At 32.9% G+C, this 22,625-nt stretch overlaps 3 protein-coding genes across 5 annotated transcripts; 2 read left to right on the plus strand and 1 right to left on the minus strand.

Moving 5' to 3' along the window:
- The first annotated feature begins 1,188 nt into the window (after nucleotides 1-1,188).
- LOC114737180 (dof zinc finger protein DOF5.4-like) lies at nucleotides 1,189-2,929 on the plus strand. Its single transcript, XM_028925098.1, has one exon. The coding sequence runs from the start codon at nucleotides 1,671-1,673 to the stop codon at nucleotides 2,619-2,621; it is 951 nt and encodes a 316-aa protein (XP_028780931.1). The 5' UTR covers nucleotides 1,189-1,670; the 3' UTR covers nucleotides 2,622-2,929.
- Nucleotides 2,930-4,237: 1,308 nt separating this feature from the next.
- LOC114737143 (uncharacterized) lies at nucleotides 4,238-6,030 on the minus strand. Of its 2 annotated transcripts, XM_028925051.1 has the most exons (4): nucleotides 6,005-6,030; nucleotides 5,277-5,718; nucleotides 4,592-4,749; nucleotides 4,238-4,517 (listed from the first exon to the last, which is right to left on the minus strand). In XM_028925051.1, the coding sequence occupies exons 2-4, from the start codon at nucleotides 5,649-5,651 to the stop codon at nucleotides 4,406-4,408; spliced, it is 645 nt and encodes a 214-aa protein (XP_028780884.1). In that variant the 5' UTR covers nucleotides 5,652-5,718; nucleotides 6,005-6,030; the 3' UTR covers nucleotides 4,238-4,405. The 2 variants fall into 2 exon arrangements, with proteins under 2 accessions (XP_028780884.1, XP_028780889.1); XM_028925056.1 differs by lacking the exon at nucleotides 6,005-6,030 and having other exon boundaries at nucleotides 5,277-5,721.
- An 11,355-nt stretch (nucleotides 6,031-17,385) lies between these two features.
- On the plus strand, nucleotides 17,386-21,837 carry LOC114737155 (protein MICROTUBULE BINDING PROTEIN 2C). 2 transcript variants are annotated; one of them, XM_028925075.1, is made up of 6 exons: nucleotides 17,386-17,714; nucleotides 18,211-18,294; nucleotides 19,684-20,040; nucleotides 20,556-20,774; nucleotides 21,031-21,152; nucleotides 21,531-21,837. In XM_028925075.1, exons 1-6 carry the CDS (start codon nucleotides 17,499-17,501, stop codon nucleotides 21,574-21,576), a joined length of 1,044 nt encoding a protein of 347 aa, XP_028780908.1. In that variant the 5' UTR covers nucleotides 17,386-17,498; the 3' UTR covers nucleotides 21,577-21,837. The 2 variants fall into 2 exon arrangements, with proteins under 2 accessions (XP_028780908.1, XP_028780901.1); XM_028925068.1 differs by having other exon boundaries at nucleotides 21,031-21,837.
- Nucleotides 21,838-22,625: the final 788 nt, after the last annotated feature.

The following is a 22,625-nucleotide window of genomic DNA, read 5'->3' on the forward strand; positions in this document are numbered from 1 at the left end:
GGAGAACACGGAAACGAAAAAGGGAGGGCAAGGGAAAGGAGCAAAAAGGGAATGGAGGTTTTATTCATCATATTACCTTTTTTCAAATTATTTTTATATTAGGTGTATTTGTATATATTAACTGCTTCATTAAATAAACATTTAATTAGAAGGAGTATTTTAAAAAAGATAATATCTATTATTCAATAAGCCAATTGCAAATTAACTAATTTTGGCAAAAAGAGAAGCAGTAGAACCTAAGAAACTAGAGATACATTTTCTCCTTTTTAATATATTTAAATTAGTTAATTGATTTTTATATTAAAAATAAGAGGCAGCATGCTAATACGTGTGGCGTATAAGGAGTGCGTGCCTCTTCCCTCCCGTTACCGACACCCAACGAACCCAAATGCGAGTAGCGGAGCAATACGACTATAAGAATATAGGACGACTCTCCGTTCTCCTTGACAAAATCTGGTAAGTAAACGATATATCGTTCTTAAATTTTTTGAAGATATTATGTTTACAACTTTAAATTTAAGATACACTTTCTCTTCCCTTAACTATAAGTCTTAATTTGAATTTTCATATTTTTTTCTAAATATAAATTCTAGTACAAGTTTTTTTTAGGTATACTAATCAATAAATTAATAATATTTATTTTTAAAAATATATTCTACATAAAATTAGTACTTGTTTAATTTCTAAGCAATTACTCCTCTGGTCCTTAATATAGGACCCAATTCTTGAGTTGGGTTTGGTCCTAAATATAAGACCCATTTATCATATTTATCAATTTTCTCTAAATTACCCCTATAGATACTCCTTCAACTATAATCAAATAGAAGAGGAAGAGGGAGTATTAAGAAAGATGATTATGGTGTTTTAGAAAAAATATGTCACTTTTTTTAATAATTAACTAACTTACCTAACTTTTTAATCTAATCAAATTAGTTAAATGGATCTTATATTAAAGATCGGAGGAATAATATTTAAATAGAGGACAAAAATAAAAAAAGAAAAACGCATTTGTTCTTTGAAATAATTGCAAGTTTGATGCTACTAGTGTTTCAGCGTAAACATTGGAGTGAGGGTCTAGGAGACTAGGACCGTAATTTTTCTCTAGAATATGTGAGGTGGCCGACATGGCCACCACCCGGTTCTGCGAATGATACTCCTCCTCCCTTTGTCTCCGTCCACGTGGCCCCCTCATCCCACGGCTCCCACTACTCCCTCGTCAACTCCAACATTCGTACGAGGCTATGACTGTTGATCCCAGCCACCACTAGGGGCATTTTCGTACCTCCACAAACCTCTCGCTTCTCTGTAGTTTTCACTTCCTTGTAGGGTTGTTTTGGTCATTCCGTGACTAATACTATCAGAAATCAGAAATAGTGGAAGATATCAGCGTACAGTGCATAGCCTAGCTGAAGGGATATTTGTCAGACCTGGGAACCAATCTCTCTCTCTCTCTCTGCGGCTCTCTCCCTCGCCTGCCTGATTTTGTGCTGTTTTTTCACACTGCCGTATCACTGCCACAAAATCTGCCTTTCTTCTAAGTCGGCAACATTAGCAACATTTTCCCGCGTATTTAGCCTGAGATTTACCCTCCCGACTTTCAAGGCAACAATTTTTAAATCGTTCCCCCTCGATTCTTGGATTCTGACATCCCACCACCGGAGGCATCAGGCATGGAGCCAGGGTTGGTTTTGAGCGAAATGCAGGAAATGCATTCCGTCGCCGGAGGTAGATTTTTTGGCGCCGGGGGTGCTGCTGGAAACAGGAGGCTCAGACCTCACCACCATCCTCGCAACAACGACAGCCAGGACCACCAGGCCTTGAAGTGCCCGAGGTGTGACTCCCTCAACACCAAGTTCTGCTACTACAACAACTACAACCTCTCTCAGCCGCGCCATTTCTGCAAGGGCTGCCGTAGGTACTGGACCAAGGGCGGCGTCCTCCGCAACGTCCCCGTCGGCGGCGGTTGTCGGAAAGCGAAGCGCTCCAAGCCCAAGAATTCTTCCTCAGAAACTTCCTCCGCCACCGCGACAAAAGCACCACCGCCGGCCCCGTCATCATCGCTACCGGAGCGCGAGGGTAAGACGTCCAACTCTCATTCCAGCAGTGAAAACTCCAGTCTTACCGCTGTCGCCGCCGCCGTCACCACAGAAGCGGTTTCAGCTCCTTCATCCAACTCGACGTCCAATAACTTGTTTGACAATCTTCAGGATTCGAATCCCGTCGTCCATTCTGATTCGAAGCCTAGCTCGGAACCAGGCGTCACTGAACAAGGAGGAGACTTCGGGATTTTCTCGGAGATAGAGAACTTGACGAGCCTGATCACACCCACCAACGAGACCCTGGCGTTCGGCTACGGTAATATCGCCGACGCGTCTTCGTTTCAGCTGTGCAGCCAGTGGCATAAGGGGATGAACACGAGCGGCCGTTGTCAGCAGGAGTTGAAGTGGCCGGAGATGAGGGCGATGACGACCGGATCGTTGATGGAGCAGACGGTGCCTGGGGATTGGCAGGGGAGCACGGATCATCAAAGTTTTTTCGATGTTGGGAACACCGTCGATCAGGTTTTGTGGAGTCACAATCAGTGGAATGAAGACAATTCGAGTCTTTTTCAGCTACCCTGAAGGTCGAAACACACACAAGGAAAGGGAAGCCGGAAATGAATCTTTCACTTTCATCACTTCTTTTTTGGTTCATTATGATCTTAATCCATAAAACACGAGGAAATCTGAAATGGAAAAACTAAAGCGGGGGGAAGAAATCCTACAGTTAGCGAATCACCCGATGTATATTTTATTTTATTTTTGGTTTGTATTTTTTTTTTTTGGGGTTATTGTAATGTGAAGGGGTGTTATGAGTTGCGAGTTTGAAATGAGGAAAGGGTGTGAGAGATGTGTATGTGGAATCTTTTATATAAGTTGGTATATAGCTCTGATATGTTGCGTCTGTGACTGGAATGTCTTGGGTTGCGTTGGAGGGTGGATCGATAAAAGTAGAAAGGGAAGAACACAGGAAGTAGGAAGTGATATGAAGGATGACGTGGGCATATGGCTGAGCGAAGGGAAGGGTTTGAATGAATGGTAATGCAGTAGTGGCAAGTATGAATAGCGAATTGATATTTTGTGTGTGGGTGGGTGGGTAGGTGGAGGTGAATGGACGGAGGAAGGGGATTAGGAGATAAGGAAGGATTAGGGGAAGAGGCACGTGAAGAAGAAGCGGAATAATGATGCCAAGGGGGGTGATGTGAGAAGGAAGGTGGGGCCGGGACTGGGGAAGAGAGGCATGCGCCATGGCCATGATGAAGGTCAGGTGGCGGTAGGGCAGTCGTTGGAGTGATTGGGGTAGGGAATGGGGATTCCAATTCCATGGAACAGCCCGACAGTGCGTAACGGAACGGTGGGACGCTGATTTATGACGCCGTGGCCGCTGTTGTGGGCTCCCTTCTCCACGTGCACGCCCCCCGCCCTACCCCATCTTCTTTCCCTCCTCTTGTTGTCTGCGCTAGTATATAATTCTTTTTTAACTAACTCACCACCACCCAAAAAGTTTTTTTAACCTCCATTATTTTTCATCACAATGGATTGTGGTGTTGATGTCTTTTTCTTGGAATAGTTCATTAAATGTTGCACAAAAAGATGATAACTATGACTTCCTTCTAAAAGTTGCCTGATGTAAACAATCCGCTGGAGTGCTTCAATGTTTTTCATTTAAAAAAAAAAATTCAATTGAAAAGTTTATCATCTCTATTCGTTTTAATTGGTGTTTGTCAATATAGGACCAGATGCCTTGTTGATGCTGCCCCCCATACTCCGTATAAAAGTTAAACAACTAATTTATAAATATTAAAAAAATAATTAAATTCATTATTCATAATAAATAAATATTGTTTTTTTAAAAATATTCTTATTAATCATGTATATCAGTATAAAAATTCTTCAACATGTGTAATTACCATAAGACAGCTTTGATGAAAAATAAATAAACGTAAAAAACAATATTAATTAAAATCTTATATTTAAGAGCAAATTAAATCCTGATTACTATGTTAAAGATAGGATGTGGCATAAATGGCAACAGGGCAAGTGGTTTCCTCAAAAAATGTTGATCTCGAATAGGGAATAGGGTTTCGTTGGATTTATGGTGATGAGCAGGGTTTTTTGGCAAGAGCAACACAGATAAAAATATGAATGATGACGAGGGTATAGGGTGATTATGGTCGGGCTAGAACTGAATCTGAAGATAACTGGGGAAACTGCCAGCAACCAAAGCTGCCATATATCTCCATCAAAAACAAAGGAATCGATAATATGGTGTTAATTATATAGCAGCATTTATAGAATGGCTCATTTGCCTTCTGCCTTGCATCCTCACCTATTTCTTCATACTCAATTTTAAGTCCTTTTATTCATCAACATTTGCAGCAGGGACACAGAATCTTCCGCCATCGAAGCCTTCTTGACGCCGAGGCAGCGTCAGGCTCCGCCATCCTCACGGGGCTTCCGCTCCATTCTCTCTGCAATCTGCGCCATCCCTATCATCAAACGGAAGCACTTGAAGGCAACAAAAGAACAGAGGAAGCAGAGTGAGCAATTACATGGGAAAAGTAAAGGAGTGGGTGCTGCTCATGCTGTCACTGGACCCGTGAGACGCAGACACGCTGCCACACCTTATTGATGTTCCTATGCCGCACGAACACCACTCCTCCTGCTTCTTGTCGAATAATCTCACAACCTCCTCTTCTTTCTCACTGCCCTGCACATTACACTTACCCCACAACATCGCATTCGGCACACATTTTAAAAGTTATAAAGGTTATGTCAACGTTACTAGGGTTTAATAATGTTATGTACCATTTTGTCTTTTGAAAAAAAAAAAACAGTGGATGATTTTGATCCGTTTAAAAAATTAATATAAAGAGTATCAAATATAAATGTTATTGCAAGAAAAATTAATCTTTTATGTGGTTATAATAATTTTGATTCATTCATAACTCAGTTCCTAAATTTTAACTTGATTGCAACTGAATCCCTAAATTAGTTTACAAGGCAGAAATCCCCTAGAAATTGAAATGTTGGTGGACCAACACTATCAGCAGGGAACGCAGGAAAGACCGTAGTTTTTTCTTTGACTTGATTCTCCTAGTTCTCTGTTTAAGCACGTTTTCACGGGCTAAACAGAATCATCATGATTCACGAAAAGATCATTCTCGAAGCACATCAACCATTTACCATTGGATGCGATCAAATAAAATGTCCAAGCCTTAGATTAAGATGTCTCACCTCAGTGGGGTGGTCACCTTCCACCATCATCGTCGAGTTTCTGAAACCACACTTGTTGGTGCGAGGATTCCGACATGTGGAGTCTGACACTTTCGAAGCAGAGGAGCAAGACAATGTCTCCGCCGTTTCTTCATAGCATTCACAGTTTCCCATCGCACACTTGTCTTTTGCTGACGCTCCTCTGTCCTCCTGAAGGAAAACCACCAGCTCAGGGGTATCATAGTCACTCATCATCGCCTTCTCCATCTCACAGAAGCTCTTCCCTCTGCTCCATTCTGCATCATTATTAATCTTCGCCCGCTGTATTGGAACCTCTCTTATCACAAAACTCTTATTCCTCTTGTGCTTTTGACTTCCTGATTCTTCACTGCCCATGAAATTCCTGTGATTCCAGCTTCTTCCAACAACTTATTATCAATTTCCCTCGTAACAAAACTCTTATCTGCACAAATTTAAAAGTCTAGGGGAGTTATCTGTCTAGTCTTGAAAGGTTTACATGGGCAGACCAGTGAGACAGACTGTTTCATATTTCCCATCAACATTCGATTTCATTTTATGTTGCATTTTTATTTGATTCTGAATCTTCTAGTGAACGAAATCTCAAATCAACAGGCTTCGATGGTTATACCATCCTTTGTGCTCCTAGATATTCAAATCAGTCATCTATAAACAGGCCCTGAAAGGAAAAGACAGCGTCGAAAGCAGAGTAGTGCCTGATGACAGATTACCTCAAACTAGCGCTGGCTGTTCATCGATGGATCACTCGACATGTCGATGAATCTCCCTTCAGCAAGACTCAGATTAAACTTACAGTCCCACAGAGAAAATGAATTCGAGTACCAATAAATGGACGGTTCAATCTAATTAATATCCTTAAATTGTATACCAAACAGCCAGTTTTCCAAAACCAAACGTTGCGTCTCTACTTCTCTGTCACGTCTGATACATGCCCTTCATGGTTTTTTAAATGATTCATACGCTGCCGTTTGATCTGAAACATGCTATTTCTGTTTGGCGGCCAAGAAAATCGCATGATATCGACAGGAAAAAGGAGAGCCCTTTTATGTTTCTGGGATTTTGAATGTAAAGTTGAGAGGTTTATCCCGTGTGTGGCAGGATTGGAAAGCGGTGAGATTGGGATTATAGTAAATGGGTTTCCCATTATAAGAGTGATGCCAAGATTGGAGATTTCCTTTCATGAGAATTCATTCCGTCTGCCTATTATTTTGCCATTAAAGCATTCAACCTTTCTCACCTGCAAGGAACTTGGCTCCTTAGAATTAGATCCCTAAAATACAAAAAAAGACAACGAAATAAAAAAATATTTTTGGATTAAGTTACAAAATTACTCTGAAAATTTTTACTTAAAACGCTTGACATCTGAAATTATTTTTTTAGATAAATTTGTCCAGAAAGTTTAAATTGTAATAATTTTGCTCCTATTGTTAAAAATGTTAATGATTAATATTACTATTTTAATGATTAATGTGAGTATTTTACCAATAAATGATAAAATTACTACGATTTTAAACTTTTACAGCAAATTTGTACTAAAAGTAAAAATTTCTATACGCTTAACGCTTCTGAATAAAAACTTTTAGAATAAATTTGTACTTTAACTTAGTATTTTTTAAGTAAAAAATACTACCTCTTATACTCAATTAATCATAGACAAAACTACTTTTTAATTAAGGGATAATTAATGTATAAGTCCTTATAGTTTCAACTGATTTTTAATCAGGTCCTTATAATTTTTTTTCTTTTTATCAGATCCTTATACTTTTATATATTTTTAATCAAGTCCTTATAATTTTTTTTCTTTTTATCAGGTCCTTATTGTTTTACTTTGTTTTTAATTAGGTCCTTGTAGTTTTTATTCTTTATTTTACAAATAATAACATTTTGAAAATAATAAATTATTGTAACAATCGTATGTTAATATTTTTTTAAATTTTTAGTTAAACAAATATATTATTTATTTTCAATTCGAATTTTTATAATTATAAAATTCAAATTATAAAAATAAATTTATCTAAAATTAAAATATGATTATAAATAATTTATATTTAATTATAATTATTATTCTGATTGTTTATTAATTACTAAATGATTATATTAATTATTTTGTCCAATTATATAATTATTAATTTAAAAATGAAATTAATTTTAAAGAATAAAGTTAATAAATAATTTTTCAAAAACTACAAAGCACCTAATTAAAAAATAAGTGAAACTATAAGGACCTGATAAAAAGAAAAAAAAATAGAAGGATCTAATTAAAAACACACGAAAGTAAAAGGATCTGATAAAAAGAAAAAATTTTATAAGGACCTAATTAAAAATCAGATAAAATTATAAGGACCTGGAGATTAATTATCCCTTTAATTAATAGCAATAGAAGTATGTTAAATATGCAGAAAAGTGGACATTTAAATATCCAAATAAAATTACATTAAAAACATCTGTGACATGCTTATTAATAATTAAAAAAATTATCAAATTTAATGGAATTACTATAAAAATAAAAAATACCATTTTAATTCATTTTAAGTGTCTTTAGTAATAATTAAATAGCATACTTTTCATGCAAAATAATTAAGTAGTAAACTTTTCATGCATGATAAACGGTGTATTCATAATTCGTAAATATTGTGGGTTGATGTAAATTTTATACTTTATATTGATATTGACTCTTGTGAAATGTGATAATAACTGTCCTGTTTTATTATAGGTAAGGTTTTAAACTTTGATGGTAATTTCTTTTCTTTGTGAAAGATTATTAAGATCTTTCGATATACTACCTTTATTTCTTAATAGAAGAGTCAATTAACTTGGACAAATCAAGAAAGTTGAATAAATAAGTTAATTATAACAAATGTGATCCGATTTTACTAAAATATTTGTGTATAGCATTAAATTATATATTAATTTCTAAGTTATGTAAATTATTTTGGAAGAAAAAGAAAAATATGAGAGGTAAAGTGAAGGAATAATTGTTAACTAATTTAAATACTTAATCATAAATTTCCTGGGAGCTATTTACGTTTTAGACAAAATAATTTAATCTAACTGTACCCATGCATGTTCACCCTCACTAACGGATTGTTCGAATCGTGAGGGCTATGCTGTCATAATCTCATGGTTTAGTTCCATGATGTTTGGAAACTACTAGAACTAAGAATTAGGAATATTCACGAGATGGGACAGGAAGGGCCAAATTCATCCCATCATTTTTTTAAGCTAAAGTATATCTTTTATTGTTTAACTTTACATAAAGTTTCATTTGGTCCCTTAATTTAAAAAAAATAAATTTTTAGTCATTTAACCTTAGAACCAATAAAAAAAACCGATAATATTGAGATCTTTAATATTAATAAAACATTACTAAATGCTATAATATTAAGTTTAATTTTCAAAACAACTATGATTGTTACAAAAAATTATCATTTAAGACTAACAATTTTAGGATTAAAAGACTAAAAATAAAGTTAAGGAACCAAATTGAAAGTTTACATAAAGTTAAAAGACCAAATATATATTTTAGCTTTTTTTAAACCATTGCAAATTGGGCTAGAATTTATAGTTTGTTTAAAGTAAAATACTTTGATATTTCTTGCATTTTGCTCTGATTACACAGACTTTTTTTTTTAAATTTTGAAAACATATGCTTAAGTTCAAACCACTAGCTTCATTAAGAATATTCTAAAAAGATATCTTTAAATTAAAATTTATATTAAAACTATTTTTATTTACTAATTTACCCTTCACAATATCAAATCCCTAAATTTTAGTTAAAAAGTTTTGAAGAATTTAAATCTTTTCCTTTTTCTTAATTCTTTTTATTTTTAAAATAAATTTTTAATATTTTTATAATATTGGGATAGAAAATTAAATAATTTAGTTAATGTAGACATAAAAAACTTGAATAAAAATTTAATTAATTTTTAAAATAAATGTATAACTGACTAAATAAGTTATAAATATTTCAAACAAAATTTCTATTTAAAAATTTTAAATTATGAATTCAAATAATTTCTATAATCTCTCAAACTTAGATAATTTATATTATACAATGGACAAAATATGTATTTAATATATTGCGTAGCCATTTAAAAAAAAACCTAAATAAATAAGTTTCAATATTTGAGATGGAAAAATAAAAATCATAAAATTTTAAATATAATAAAAATTAATAAATTTTATTATATATTAAAAATTTTGAAAATATATGCATTAAAATTATTTTTTTGTTGTATGAACAATTACTTTTTTTTACAAATATAAATGTTGAAGGACTTTCATGTCACGGAGGGGTATTTTAGTTAAAATAAAAATTTAAAAGTCAAACAGTCAACTAACAATTTGATAGATAGAAATAAAATCTTAAATATATAAGAGAAGTTTGTGTAACATACATTTTACTTTTAATAAAGGTTATATATATATTTTTTCAAAATAAATGAGAAATTTTTCTAATTTAAGTAAAACAGAGAGGCTTTTAGTGTATTTTACTCTTTTCTTTATGTTGTGTTTTTAATTTTCATTGAGTTTTTGAGAGATAAAAATCCTTAAAAAAACTATTATGCAAAAATCTCAAATTACAAGTGAGACTTTGACATAAAAAATCACTAAAAAACAAGCACTAATATTAATTGATTAAGTAAATTTTTAAAAATAAATAAATAAATAAATATTCTAGATGAGATGACCTCGTCCTGCGTTTCATCCCAATTATTATTTGGTCTTGTCTCAAAATAATCAGGACCGGTACGAGACGGTGGGGACGGGTACCGCTAATCATGTAATACAAAACTACAAATTGGCGTCCTAATGTAAAGCAGGATACAAAAAGTTGATGCGATATGTTGTGAATATAATTTAATTGGATATTAAACCAAAAAATGCCGCCAAATATAAACATTTTCCAGATTCAAACCTGCTAACATATTTGATACTGTAAATAAAGCAGTTTAACGACGCCATAGCAAATACATGTGAAAAATAAAATGTTATTCTCAATAGATATTTATCCATTTCATCAAAGTCACGAAATATATAGGTTATGCGTCGAGTGGAAGGGTTTGCTAGCCATTAAATTGTAAAAAGCCACTCCCTCCGATTTTTTTGTCTTACGAGATTCAAATTTTAAAAACTGATCAGATTCTTTTTTATTTTTCCAGCCCGATCAGATTTTTTTTAATAAGATTTAGTTCAAGATTATCTGAATATTGATTTTTTAAAAATAATTCTACTCTTAATTAGTTATTACATTATCTTTTTTCAGACGTTCTTTTATATTTTTCTCACTATATTTGACATATATTACATATTTATCACTGTTAATTAATGTTAACCCCTTTTAAACTACGTAATTTCATTATGTGAATCTTTTATAAAATGGAAGCCGGGGGGTTGAAGTGAACTCCACAATTAGGAATAATAGTACTCCTCTTGTCCTATTTATAAGGCACTTCCAACATGTTTCACACAAATCAAGAAAAATCTTAAATTATATTAACTCTCCATTAAAATATAGCAATTTTTCAACTTTATTCCTGTTTAATATATACAGCTTTAAAAAAAAATAACTATCCATACTATAATAAATAAAGGATAATATAGTACATTCAGGATAAAAATTTAATAAAGTGAGTTATAAATAGAACAAAAAAAAAACTTTCTCTTCCTGTCTACGAGTAGTAATTAAAGCAGCCATCAGGACCCCAACCTGTTACAGATAATTTATCCGTGTGCCTACCAGACGCAATAACAATTATTAATAAACTTCCACTGGCATGGAGCATGGACTGGATTTCTTCATATATCTAGCTTATTGGCTTGGTTTCGAGGTATCACTCGTGTAATAAACATAACGTGTGGAAATAAAGTTCATTTCAAGCAACTCTTTTTAATTCACAGTATAAGTTGCTTCTAGGAAAATGGCTGGATTTAAAATAGAAACCATTTGAAGCGTAATTAATGATTATTTATCAATTTTATCCTTATAATTAATTAATGCTTATCCCTGTTTGACAATATGGGATATAAAATTCACAACTTTCATCATAAAAGAAAATATAGGGTGTCAATTTAAACTATAAGCTCTTGACAACCTTTTTCTCATCCACGAGTTTCAAAAGTTCTAACTAATGTTCGATCAGTGTGCGGAGGTATATGAATGTATTGTGACCGTTCAATTGTTGAGATTAAAAAAAAAAAGAATATTGACGTCAATGTGACACCCACACACACATATATAAAGCTACATTATAAATTACAAATATATTATAAACAAAGACACACTATAATTAGATTTTTTTAAAATAAAAAAATCAATTTATTTAAGTAATGAAATGAAAAAACCATTGTAAGCCCAAAGTCTGAAAGCGTAAACAAATTATGACAAACTAACGTAGAAACTAACCCAACAACATTTAAAACAAATAAACCTGAACACTTCAACCAATATACCTTAAAGATGGTCAACATTTCAAAGACTTATTGAAGCATGAGTTGCATCTCGAGCTAGCTGCAATGCCACCAAATCAGACACTATAAATATACTAGCTAGGAATAATGTGATCTCTTTCAAACCATGTGACTGATGATCTTGTTTTCTCTCTTTACAACTCTAACGGCTGCTGTTTAATGAGGTCAAAAGAAAGATGGTCTAGGTTAAATACTTGTGAGCTTCAAGAATAACGAGTTAATGATAACGATTAAATGAAAATTAATATTCCTCCGGTCCTTAATATAATACTCCTCCGGTCCTAATTATAAGACCCAATTGACTTATTTGAGGAGATTAAGGAAGTAAGTTAAGTTGGTTATTTATAATAAATAAGTGTTGTCATTCCTAAAATATCCTTGCTAATTAAGTATATTGGCTAAAACTATCATTATTAAAAGGATTATCTTGGAAAAAAATGCATAAATATAAGAAACAAAATGGATTGGGTCTTATAATTAGGACCAAATAAAAAGTCAAATTGGGTCTTATAATAAGGATCGGAGGAGTACCAATTTAACTAATTTGATTAGATTAAGGAAATTAGGTAAGTTAGTTAATTATAAGAAAAGTGATACATTTTTCCTAAAACACCACAATTATCTTTTTTAATATTCCATCTCCCTCTTCTACTTGATTATGCTTGAGGGAGTATCCATAGAGATAATTTAGAGAAAATTAATAAATATGAGAAATAGGTCTTATATTTAGAACTAAAACTAACTCAAAAATTGAGTCATATATTACGGATCGGAGGAGTATTAATTGTGACAAACAACTCCCACGATGACATTTTATTGATTTTTAATAAAATAATAAATAAAAATGTCTAGACTGTTAAAATTTGAATATATATATATATATATATATATATAGCAAAATCAACCCTGCAGGAGCAATGATAGCACATTAATTAAGTTTTGTTTGGTTCGATTATGAAGTCTCAATAAAAAATATATAAAAAAAGAAGTCTCATAATAACAACAATTAAGTAGTTTATAATGATAAGTTTGAATATAGAAAATGATAACATGTTGGTTATTGCTCACTTGTCATTAAAAATTTTTAATAATTAATTTTTTTTAAAATCTCACGTTAGTTATCTCTTAATAAAATCATGAATAAGATAAATGGAGATGGAGGAATCAATTAATGAAGTCACAATCAAACGACAAAAATATTCAGGGGATGTTTGATTAGTTTTTTAAAAGTCATTTTACAAAGTTTGAAATAAGTATGTATGTGTGTATATATATATGAAGAGTTTTATCTCGATTTACATGAAAATATTTTTTTTAAAATTGCTTCTTCTGATTTCCAAACACCCCTTAAAATGAAGAGGAGAATAATAGAGAAAATTCCAACAAAAAAAAAACTTATTGAATTTCAGGATTCCAAATCAATCCTATTTGTTACACTTTAATAGCAATTTACTATACTTGAAAAACAAATGATAGTAATTCTTGATTTGAGATTTTGAAATTTAAGTGATATTTTTTTGAGATTTTTCCTGGATAATATCTGATAGGAGGCAGGAGACGTGCCTAACAAATTTTTTTTTTTTTAATTTCAAATAAGCATGGGTGTTTTCTTATTATAGATATCTCTATTCAAATTATTACTAGGTAGTAAATGTCTCTTGATAAAGGGTCAAAGTTGGATTCTAGTAAGAGGCCAACTCTTTTTATTAGATTTAACCTCTTTTGGTTGCATAACAAAAGAATTTGGTAGACTTTATTTTCTTGAATTTGCGATGTATCAGACAGAAATTTTGTCACTAATTCCCCTCTCAATTTTACAGTGAATGGACACATTTTTAAAGCTTTCTGTGATTTTGTTACCTATTTTTCATATTTACAGCGTGATAATTGATAAGAGGTAAATTGCACTTGAACCCCTTCTTTCCTATTTTCAAAATCGTAAGTTATAAAATTAATTTGTAGGTTTTTGTAAATTTCACTCCTATTTTCTTAAATTTACAATTTGTTCATTTTACAAGTTTTGAATTCCACAAACACATTTTTTTTTGGCCAGGAAAACACATAAGTTTGGCTTTAAATTTTCAGCTATATTCTATCTCAAGGAAAAAAAAAGCAGTTGCAAAATACTTTCTTTCTAAAAAGTTGTAAATATAGTAAGACGAGTGGACAGTTTTTATTTCTTTTTTAAGTGGACGATTTCAAGTTCTTAAGAACAGTAATTGTATAAGCATTTAAGTACTGCCTCCGGTCATCATTAAACAACAAATTATATCTTATACTCCTCCGGTTCTTAATATAAGACCTATTTAACTAATTTGATTAAATTAAAAAAGTTAGGTACGTTAGTTAATTATAAGAAAAATGACACATTTTTCCTAAAATAATATAATCATCTTTCTTAATACCTCATCTCCCTCTTTTATTTGATTATGGTTGATGGAGTATCCATAAGGGTAATTTAGAAAAAATTGATAAATATGAGAAATGGATCTTATATTTAGGACCAAAACTAACTCAAGAATTGGATCATATATTAAGGACCGGATGAGTATTTAAGATTAAAAGTAGTAATTTTTAAACTGTATCCATTTATAAAACATTCTTATGAAAACTATTCTGGTCCTTTACTAGAATCAATAACTTATCCATTTAGATAGCGAGCACTTTTACTAGAATATATCTATACAATTTCTCCAGTAATTTACCTTCTAACTACTCTCCAATTCTAAATATAAAAACTAACAAAAAGATTTGCTTTGTTGTTAATGAGACCTTAATCTCTTTATTTTTTAAATTTATAATTATAATTTTAAAAATATTTTTCTTGATTGCACGTAATGAAACAGAAAGAAAAGCTTTCTCTGAAGTAGTAGTATCTAATGCAAATTATTCAAAAAGTGTTGTGAGAAAATCAAAACATTTTTTTATAAATAACTTATTTAATTAAATTTTTTAATGTTTGTAAATTTGTTACTTAGTACTTGTGTATAAGAAGGGTATCTTATATTTTTTTCAGCATGAAGTATCTCTTGTTATAAATGCCTTTAATTTTTACCATCTTTACGAAATAACGGTTATAATTTATAGAATAAAATACATCAACATCCTCTATTTAATTTAAATTACAGATATCTCTTTTTTATTTTGAAAACCTATATGAAGTAGGAGTGTTCATGAAGCCCAATTGCCTACAATGTCCGTCCAAGCCCGTAAAAAAAAGTCCAGCCCGCCCTAAAAAAATGACCCAAAAGAACTACTGAGCATGTTCGGGCTAGGCAAATTGTTAGGCAGGGCTGGGCATTGGGCACGGTATGCTGCCCTGCCCATTTGGCCCTGCCCGCAATAATATATATAATTTTATTTACATATATTTTATTTGCATCATATTTATTTCTTAAATCAAATATATTGTTACATTAATATTCAGTATTTATCATACTTATTTATTTTTGAATGATTTTAAGAGTTAGAAACTAGAAAAACAATTAAGTTTAATAAAATATACAAACAATATTTTTTTTTGTCATAGTTCACTTCTCCTAGCTACTACAAAAAATAGTTTCATAGTATATTAATTATTAATAACAAAATTAAGGCCAAATTGCCATTTTAATATAAAGTTACATTAGATTATTTAAAGAGATATAAATAATTAGTTAATTAATGTAGTATATTGACTCGTTGGGCATGAAAACCTGTCCTGCCCAGCCCGCATTTGCCTAACCCGAACTTAATAGGGCTTTTTCATGGGTAGGGCTGGGCAACGGGCTGTATTTTTCAGCCCGTTCATTCTTCAGGCTGGGCATTGGGCAAGAGTCCAGTCTAGTCCATGTGCAGCCCTAATATGAAGGCATGAACCTCTTTTAAAAGCAAAATATATATTATACAAATTTTTTTTTTTAGTTTTGAGATTTAACTTCCGTCCGCTCAATCGTTAGTTAACCGTTAAATTACAAAATTGACATATTATTTTAATCAAAATCTCCCTCCGTAAAGTAAATATTACTTAATAATTATTATTTAATCACATATAATATATCTTTATTTGAAATTAAAAAATAATTTTAATACATGTTTCAATATTTTTTTGTTACACAATTAAATCGACTACCATATTATAAATTTAATTAATTTTATAAATATAAATTTTTATTTTATAATAAATTTAAATGTTTAATATCTTTTAGAAAAAATCTATAAAAAATGACTATTAAATTTTAAAATTTTAAATAAGAAATTATTATAAAAAATATGTTGTTATTTACTTTTTAAATATAATAATTTTCTTTAAAGAGTAGTAATTAATGCTGATTTAAAATTTTAAAATTTAACAGTCATTTTTTTTTTACTTTTTTCTTATAATTTATTTATTAAAACTTACTTGTAATATAATTTTTTAAATATATATTATCTGAAAATATTTTGTTATTATATATATATGTATTTCAATTAAATTATAAAGTTACGTCTTGATTTAATAAATTTAGCAAAAATATTAAATAGATCATCAATAAATATTAATAGTTAAAGATAAATTAGAAATTCAATATAATGAAAATAAAATAGTAAACAAGATTTATTTTAATATGTTTTTTAATTGAAAAATATACTCAAAGAATCTTGGGGTAATATAAACTTTGGTCATATAAGTTTATCTTCATTTTGGTTTTAATCGTTTAAATTTCAAACCATAAGTTTTGGTCTCCCAAATTTTTTTTAGGGGAAATTGCAAAAAAAGACCTTGGAATTGCAAAAACGCAGATAGGGACCCTTGACAACTTCACTTTGGGTTTTGACAACTTCAGGGCATATTATTCTTGTCAAAACCTAAAGTGAAGTTGTCAAGGGTCCCTATCTGCGTTTTTACAATTCCAAGGTCTTTTTTTGCAATTTTCCCTTTTTTTTATGTATAACATTAGTTCCTATAATCCAATAAAAATTTAGACCATTTTATCCCTTTAAGGACCAAAACCTATAATTTAAAATTTAAGAGGTCAAAACTAAAATGAGAGCAAATTTGAAGGATCAGATATTATATTAACCTAAGAATCTTTTTAGATTATTCTTTAACAGTGATAATAGTTGAGACTAAAAATCTATATTATTAAAATAAAAAAGAGATCCTTGTAATTAAGACAAAACAGATGAGTAGTTAGAATATTTTACTCTAATTTATACTACCTCTAGTTTTAATTATAAGAGTCCATTGACTAATTTGAAGAGATTAAAGAAGTAAGTTGAGTTAGTTATTTGTCTTAAATAGATGTTGTCTTTCCTAAAATATCCTTACTAATCAAGTGTATTGACTAAAACTATCATTGTCAGAAGGGCTATTTTGAAAAAATATATAAATATAAGAGATAAAGTGATTAAAGTCTTATATTTAAAGTCAAAATAAAAATCAAATAGAATTTTATATTAAAGACTTATATTAAAGACGGATACAGTAACGAGGATTTTTCGTTTCCCGTTTTCTCATTCAAAATTTCTAGCCGGTAGAACCGTGTTGGTAAGCGCTGGCAAAGTACTGGTAAGAAAGATCCAGGGGCAATGTTGTCATTCCAGGATTTCTGGAAACGAAAGCGAACCATTTTCAAACGGTCTCTCAGACTCTGCTGGCTGAGCTTTTACTTCATCTCTCAAGTCTCACCCTCTCTCTGTCCGTGTTCTTCTCAACCCAATCTCCGCCTGTTCATCTGGATCCTCTGTTTGAGAAATCAGGATAAGGAAGAAATGTACGAGGGGCAGCATTTCATGGACTTGGAAGAGAATTCCAATTTCGGCGATCCAAATTCTTGGCTTTCGGCGGACGACAATTCGTCCTTCACTCAACGTCAAGCTCAGTTCTCGCTTGCTAACTCCTCCACTGCCTCCGGAGCTAATGGGAGCTTGGATCGCGTCCTTTTCAACGACCTCGTCGAGATTGTTCCGCTCGTTCAGTCCCTCATCGTAATTTCTCTTATCCTTTTATAATTTCTTTGTATAATAGAATCAAAAGTTGCTCATTATTGGTTGATGGGAGCATTGGAGGGTATTTCGATGTTGAGTTTTTATGTGAGATGGATAAATTCAGCTCTAGGATGATTTACGCGAGTTGGCTGTTCCCGGTTGTTAAATGAATTTCTTGGTTGGGAAACTGATTCCTGAGAGTAAAAAATGAAGGAACTGGAAGGAAATATTATAACTTGGACCGTTAAACTTTGTTTTGTGATCTTTGTGCTGTAAAGATGGTAATTTGAACTGCAAACGATGAAATTGCAGTAGATTCGATCTTTAATTATTTTTCCTTTTCCATCTCTCTTCGTGTTTTTTCTTTTCTTTTGTCAAGCGTGTCCTAATGTGGAACTTCAAATATTTTCTTTGTCAATTTTCTGATTCCTATTGTTTGGAACTTCAAATAGTTTCTTTGTCAATTTTCTGATTCCTATTGTTTAAGCATGATTAGGATCGTAAAGCAAGCAGTTCATTCACCCGCCGTGGTTCTATGGTCTACACCAAGACACCTTCAAGAGAAACGTTATCTAAAAGAGTAAGACTGCAAGACTTCTTATGCTCATTTGTTTAGCTCATGATTTGAGTTTCTGAGCTTCTGATCACTTTCTAAATGCATGCTATATGCGCATTATTAGTCAGAATTTCATATTTTGTGGTATTAACTCTTGGGGTATGATTGAATGGGTATAATGGAGGGAAATTGAATTGTTCATCAAAACCTTTCCCTTGTCTGGGAATTTGTTATAAGGAGGGTCTGTTTGGCATCACAGAGGCAAAAAAATACCTTTATTAATGCACAAAGCAAAATATACAGTATTTAATCCTAATATTCAGTTTACCCAACAAGACTAGGATTTTTTAACACATCCAAAATCCTCTTTTCTTTAAAATTTTAAGGTCTACTAATTTGGAGAATTCTAGAGGAGAACTTTTCCTGAACAGGGGGAAGGGAAATTACAGTTTGACCATCACTTCCCGACCCTTCTTTCCGCTTCCCTTCCTCCCTCACTGCCAGACATACCCTTGAGAAACTCTTTTCTATATTGGTTCTGATGTGATATAGCTTTATTTAAAGCACATCTTGGGCAAAGATCATTTTTCTTGTCTTGAATGGTATGTGGGATTAGTTGTTCTTTATAAGTTTTTTTTCTCTTTCCTTTCTTATCATTTCAGTTGATATCTTCATTTATCTAGCGGTTTCCTGGAGTTAATTTGGTTGACATGGAGTATACATCCATCTCACTTGATTTAGCAATTTCCTTCCTCTAATCCTTCGTTGAATGATTTAATTCTTCTGTACATTTTGCGTTGTCAATATTGATTTACATGCAGTAACCCTTGTTGTCTGTGAGCATTCGACATGGATTCTACAATTGAGACGCAGCCTTTTGATTGTATAAGCTTTTAAAATGGGTGTCTTTTTTCTAACCTGTTATTTTTTTTATTTCTCATTTACCTTTGTTTAAATCACTTCAGTTCAAGCTTTTAGATTGGAAAGCCCTTAGTTATGGTGTTTAGATGAGATTAATGAGGCCTATCAGTATGACTGGTGGTGAAATATTTTATTATTGAAATCAAAAGAACACAGTTCTCAGTGGATGCTGGGCAAGCCAGAGATTAGCCAGGCTGAACTGCACACTGTTTGTATTGAGGTCTATCACTCTGTTTTATTCTCATTTTCAATGGCTGAAGCTTAATTTTACAAAGAGCTGTATTATTAATCTATTCTTGTTCGAACATTGTTGTTTTCATTGTCATCATTTCATTGGTTTTACTACTTTCTATTGCTCATGTGGTCATCTGAAGCTCTTCTTTTTCAAGTTACAATTTCTTGTGAGTCTGTTTAGTTTGTTTTGAATGCAGCGTCTCTGCTGATATTCATTGGCCATGATCATCATAGCTGATGTTTTTTGTCCCACGATAGACGGCAGATTCAAAAGGTAGGAACACCAGTCAATCTATTCCTGCCAGAAAGAAAAAAGACCATGGAGAAAAAGAACAGAGCAAAAATGATAGTAATAACCTTGACACAGACAGCTTACCAACATTTTCTTCAAGAGCTTTGACATCTGAAAAGGAAAGAGAAGAATTAGTAATGTTGAAGGAGCAGGTGGAGGATCTGCAGAGGAAATTACTGGAGAAAGATGAACATCTAAAGTCAGCGGACAACTCAAGAATCCAGTTGACTGATCTTAAGACAAAAATTGATGAACTGATGCGCCAGTCTTCAGAGAAGGACTCTTTACTCAAGTCTACTCAGCATCAACTTTCTGACGCTAAGGTGCCATTCTACTACTTCTGTTGTTCCATCTCTAATTTGACATAATAAATTGCTGAGTTTATTCATTGTGAGGTGGATTAGTCGCCTCAAACTTGTACTTGACGCATGCCTCTGCATGTCATTGGAAAATGAAAGCCATGATTGCCTTAGGTGTTGAAGGTTAAATTGTAGAGTTGTGATGGATATGGGCTGCTCTATGCATGGGCACCTATGAAGGCTTCATAGGTGCAAAGTCAGCACCAACATGATTTTGTTTGTTCTGGTTCTACTCAAGGATAACGATGTTCTCGAAATGTTGGCTGTTGTCTTAGATTGTGCCACACTGGATTTATTAGCAAAGGCTCATTTTGGTGTGCAGAGAACTCTATCCTCATCAGGATCCGTCAATATTCAAGATCAAAACATTTTTTGTAATGCTTAAAACTTCTGTTTTGGCATATCGTGAATACAATAAAGGCCAAAAAAAGGTATCCCTCTTGGAGGATAAATTTTAACCTGTCCCTCTTTTTTCACAGATAAAACTCGCGGACAAGCAAGCTGTTCTTGAAAAGACACAGTGGGAAGCAACGACATCCAACAAGAAAGTGGAGATGCTTCGAGAAGAGATAGATTCCATGCAAGGGGATATTTCATCATTCATGTTGCTACTTGAAGGCTTGACTAAATATGATGCTGCTGAATACACTGATGACTATGACTTCAAGCCATATGAATTCAGTCACGTGCCTAGTATTGTGAGTTCATGAATATTTTGACAACCATGATGTGCAGCTTCATTTTGCATGCTTTCTGTGTTTGGCGAAGTTTCCAACACTGAACTGTATGATCTAGGTCAACTTCCTGAAATCGTGACCCATGAGTCCCTCAATCTCGTTTATTTTACTGAACAGCCTGGTCTTAAAGCAGAAGAAATGTATAGTCTTACATGTTGACTATTTTTTTGGCCATCTTTCATGCTGACTTTAAAAGTAAACATCTCTGCTTGAACAGGATGATTTGGACGAGATGGAGATGCAGAAGATGGAAGAAGCAAGAAAAGCTTATATTACTGCGCTAGCTGTGGCCAAGGAAAAACAAGACGAAGAATCTCTTGCTGCGGCCTCCAATGCTAGGTTACACCTTCAATCATTCGTTTTCAAAACCCAAAATCTTAGCCTTTGACATTACTAGCACTTTTCCCTAATATTTGCACGCAAGGTCCTTTACTCACAAATCATGGTAGCACTGATCGACCGTGTCCATGTGCCCGCTAATCTGTGCAAGAGAGAGTGATTTGTGATTGTAAGCTTATTTGATATGCAAATACGTAGCATGGTTTTCGTTTGGAAGATCTTAATTTCATAAACTAGAGCTCTTTTGGTGAAGGTGAAAATTCGTCCTGAGGGGGTCTAACTGCATTTCCACAGCTCATGAGTTCCCAAATCCTTTTCAAGTTTGCAAATGCTTGAGATTTGACTATATCTGAACGAGGTGTGGATTCCTCCATACAGGGCAGTCATCACTTCTGTCTCTGGCTTGGGGCTGCTATTACCGTAGGATGTGTAACCTCCTCCGTTGTCGACATTTGAAGCGTTTCCGAGATTATGTTGCGTGCCTGTTGCCACGAGGTGGATGTGCTTATATGAGATTGTGATTAGGGACGTTAGTGCCTTTATTTATCGACAAATGCTATTAAACGGCTACCCTGCCGTTTGTCGCTTTATTCCTGGCGAATTTTTCCTTTTCTTTTCCTGGTGAAGAAATTGCTTGGATCAATGTGTGGAATGTTATGTACTTATGTTCATTACTAAACATAAATTAATGTATAGTTGTAGCAATGCCACCTTTTTTTTTTTGTAATAAGAGACAATTTTATTAAAAACTAGATAAAACGATACCTAAACAACTTCATCATCCAAAAGTAAGCAACTGTGAAGCCCAACAACAGAAAACAAGTACAAATGAAGAAACACACATCGAACAAAAAGTTAACAAACTAGAAGATCCAAGCATAAAACAAGAACAGGTAAAACGCCAGAATGGAAAATCATAGAAACCCAACGTTGAAAGCAAGAGGCCAAGGATTTGGTACTATGCCCAAATCTGGCCAACAGATGTGAGCGTGCCCAAAGTACAGGTTGCTGCTTGCACCAACCATTCGTTCTCCATACACAATAACTCTGAAAGCTCTAATACCCTTGGAAGTTGGAACTGCATCCTGCGAAAAAACTCGCAGACCTGCTTCCATGAAGTAACGCTGCTATAAGGCATAGGGCAGACCCAGTGTCTCAGGACATCCATACCCTTTGGGGTGTTGGAAAAAACCCTGGTACCATACGCCAGAGATAGAAGGGAGGGGGAAACTAAATGTATGAACATGAAGCCGGTCCAAAGTTGATGAAAGGAGCTGATTAGAGAAACAAGTTAGGGTGTTCAATTTGTCCTGTCCAGGTCGTCGCGTCCTGTTCTCAATGAGTTCGAGACAAGACGGTAAAAAAAAAAAATTCAGGATGAGACGGGGCACGAGACGGGACGTGGGACGGGTCGTCCCGTCCTAGGGTTTTTTTTTTCTTTTAAAAATTATTTATTAATAATTATTATTAGAT

Source organism: Neltuma alba, unplaced genomic scaffold, assembly GCF_004799145.2.
Source record: "Neltuma alba isolate B1F8T4 unplaced genomic scaffold, ASM479914v2 tig00002762_pilon, whole genome shotgun sequence".
Classification (NCBI taxonomy): domain Eukaryota; kingdom Viridiplantae; phylum Streptophyta; class Magnoliopsida; order Fabales; family Fabaceae; genus Neltuma; species Neltuma alba.

What these genes read in the sequence shown, in the direction of transcription:
- LOC114737143 (XM_028925051.1), bottom strand. Translation starts at nt 5,651, where the DNA reads ATGGGCAGTGAAGAATCAGGAAGTCAAAAGCACAAGAGGAATAAGAGT. An exon ending in AAGGTGACCACCCCACTGAG is followed by an intron (nt 4,750 to 5,276) that starts GTGAGACATCTT and finishes TGTAATGTGCAG; the next exon opens with GGCAGTGAGAAAGAAGAGGA. An exon ending in CACTCCTTTACTTTTCCCAT is followed by an intron (nt 4,518 to 4,591) that starts GTAATTGCTCAC and finishes GGGATGGCGCAG; the next exon opens with ATTGCAGAGAGAATGGAGCG.
- LOC114737180 (XM_028925098.1), top strand. Translation starts at nt 1,671, where the DNA reads ATGGAGCCAGGGTTGGTTTTGAGCGAAATGCAGGAAATGCATTCCGTC.
- LOC114737155 (XM_028925068.1), top strand. Translation starts at nt 17,499, where the DNA reads ATGTACGAGGGGCAGCATTTCATGGACTTGGAAGAGAATTCCAATTTC. An exon ending in CGCTCGTTCAGTCCCTCATC is followed by an intron (nt 17,715 to 18,210) that starts GTAATTTCTCTT and finishes AAGCATGATTAG; the next exon opens with GATCGTAAAGCAAGCAGTTC. An exon ending in TCAGTCACGTGCCTAGTATT is followed by an intron (nt 20,775 to 21,030) that starts GTGAGTTCATGA and finishes CTGCTTGAACAG; the next exon opens with GATGATTTGGACGAGATGGA.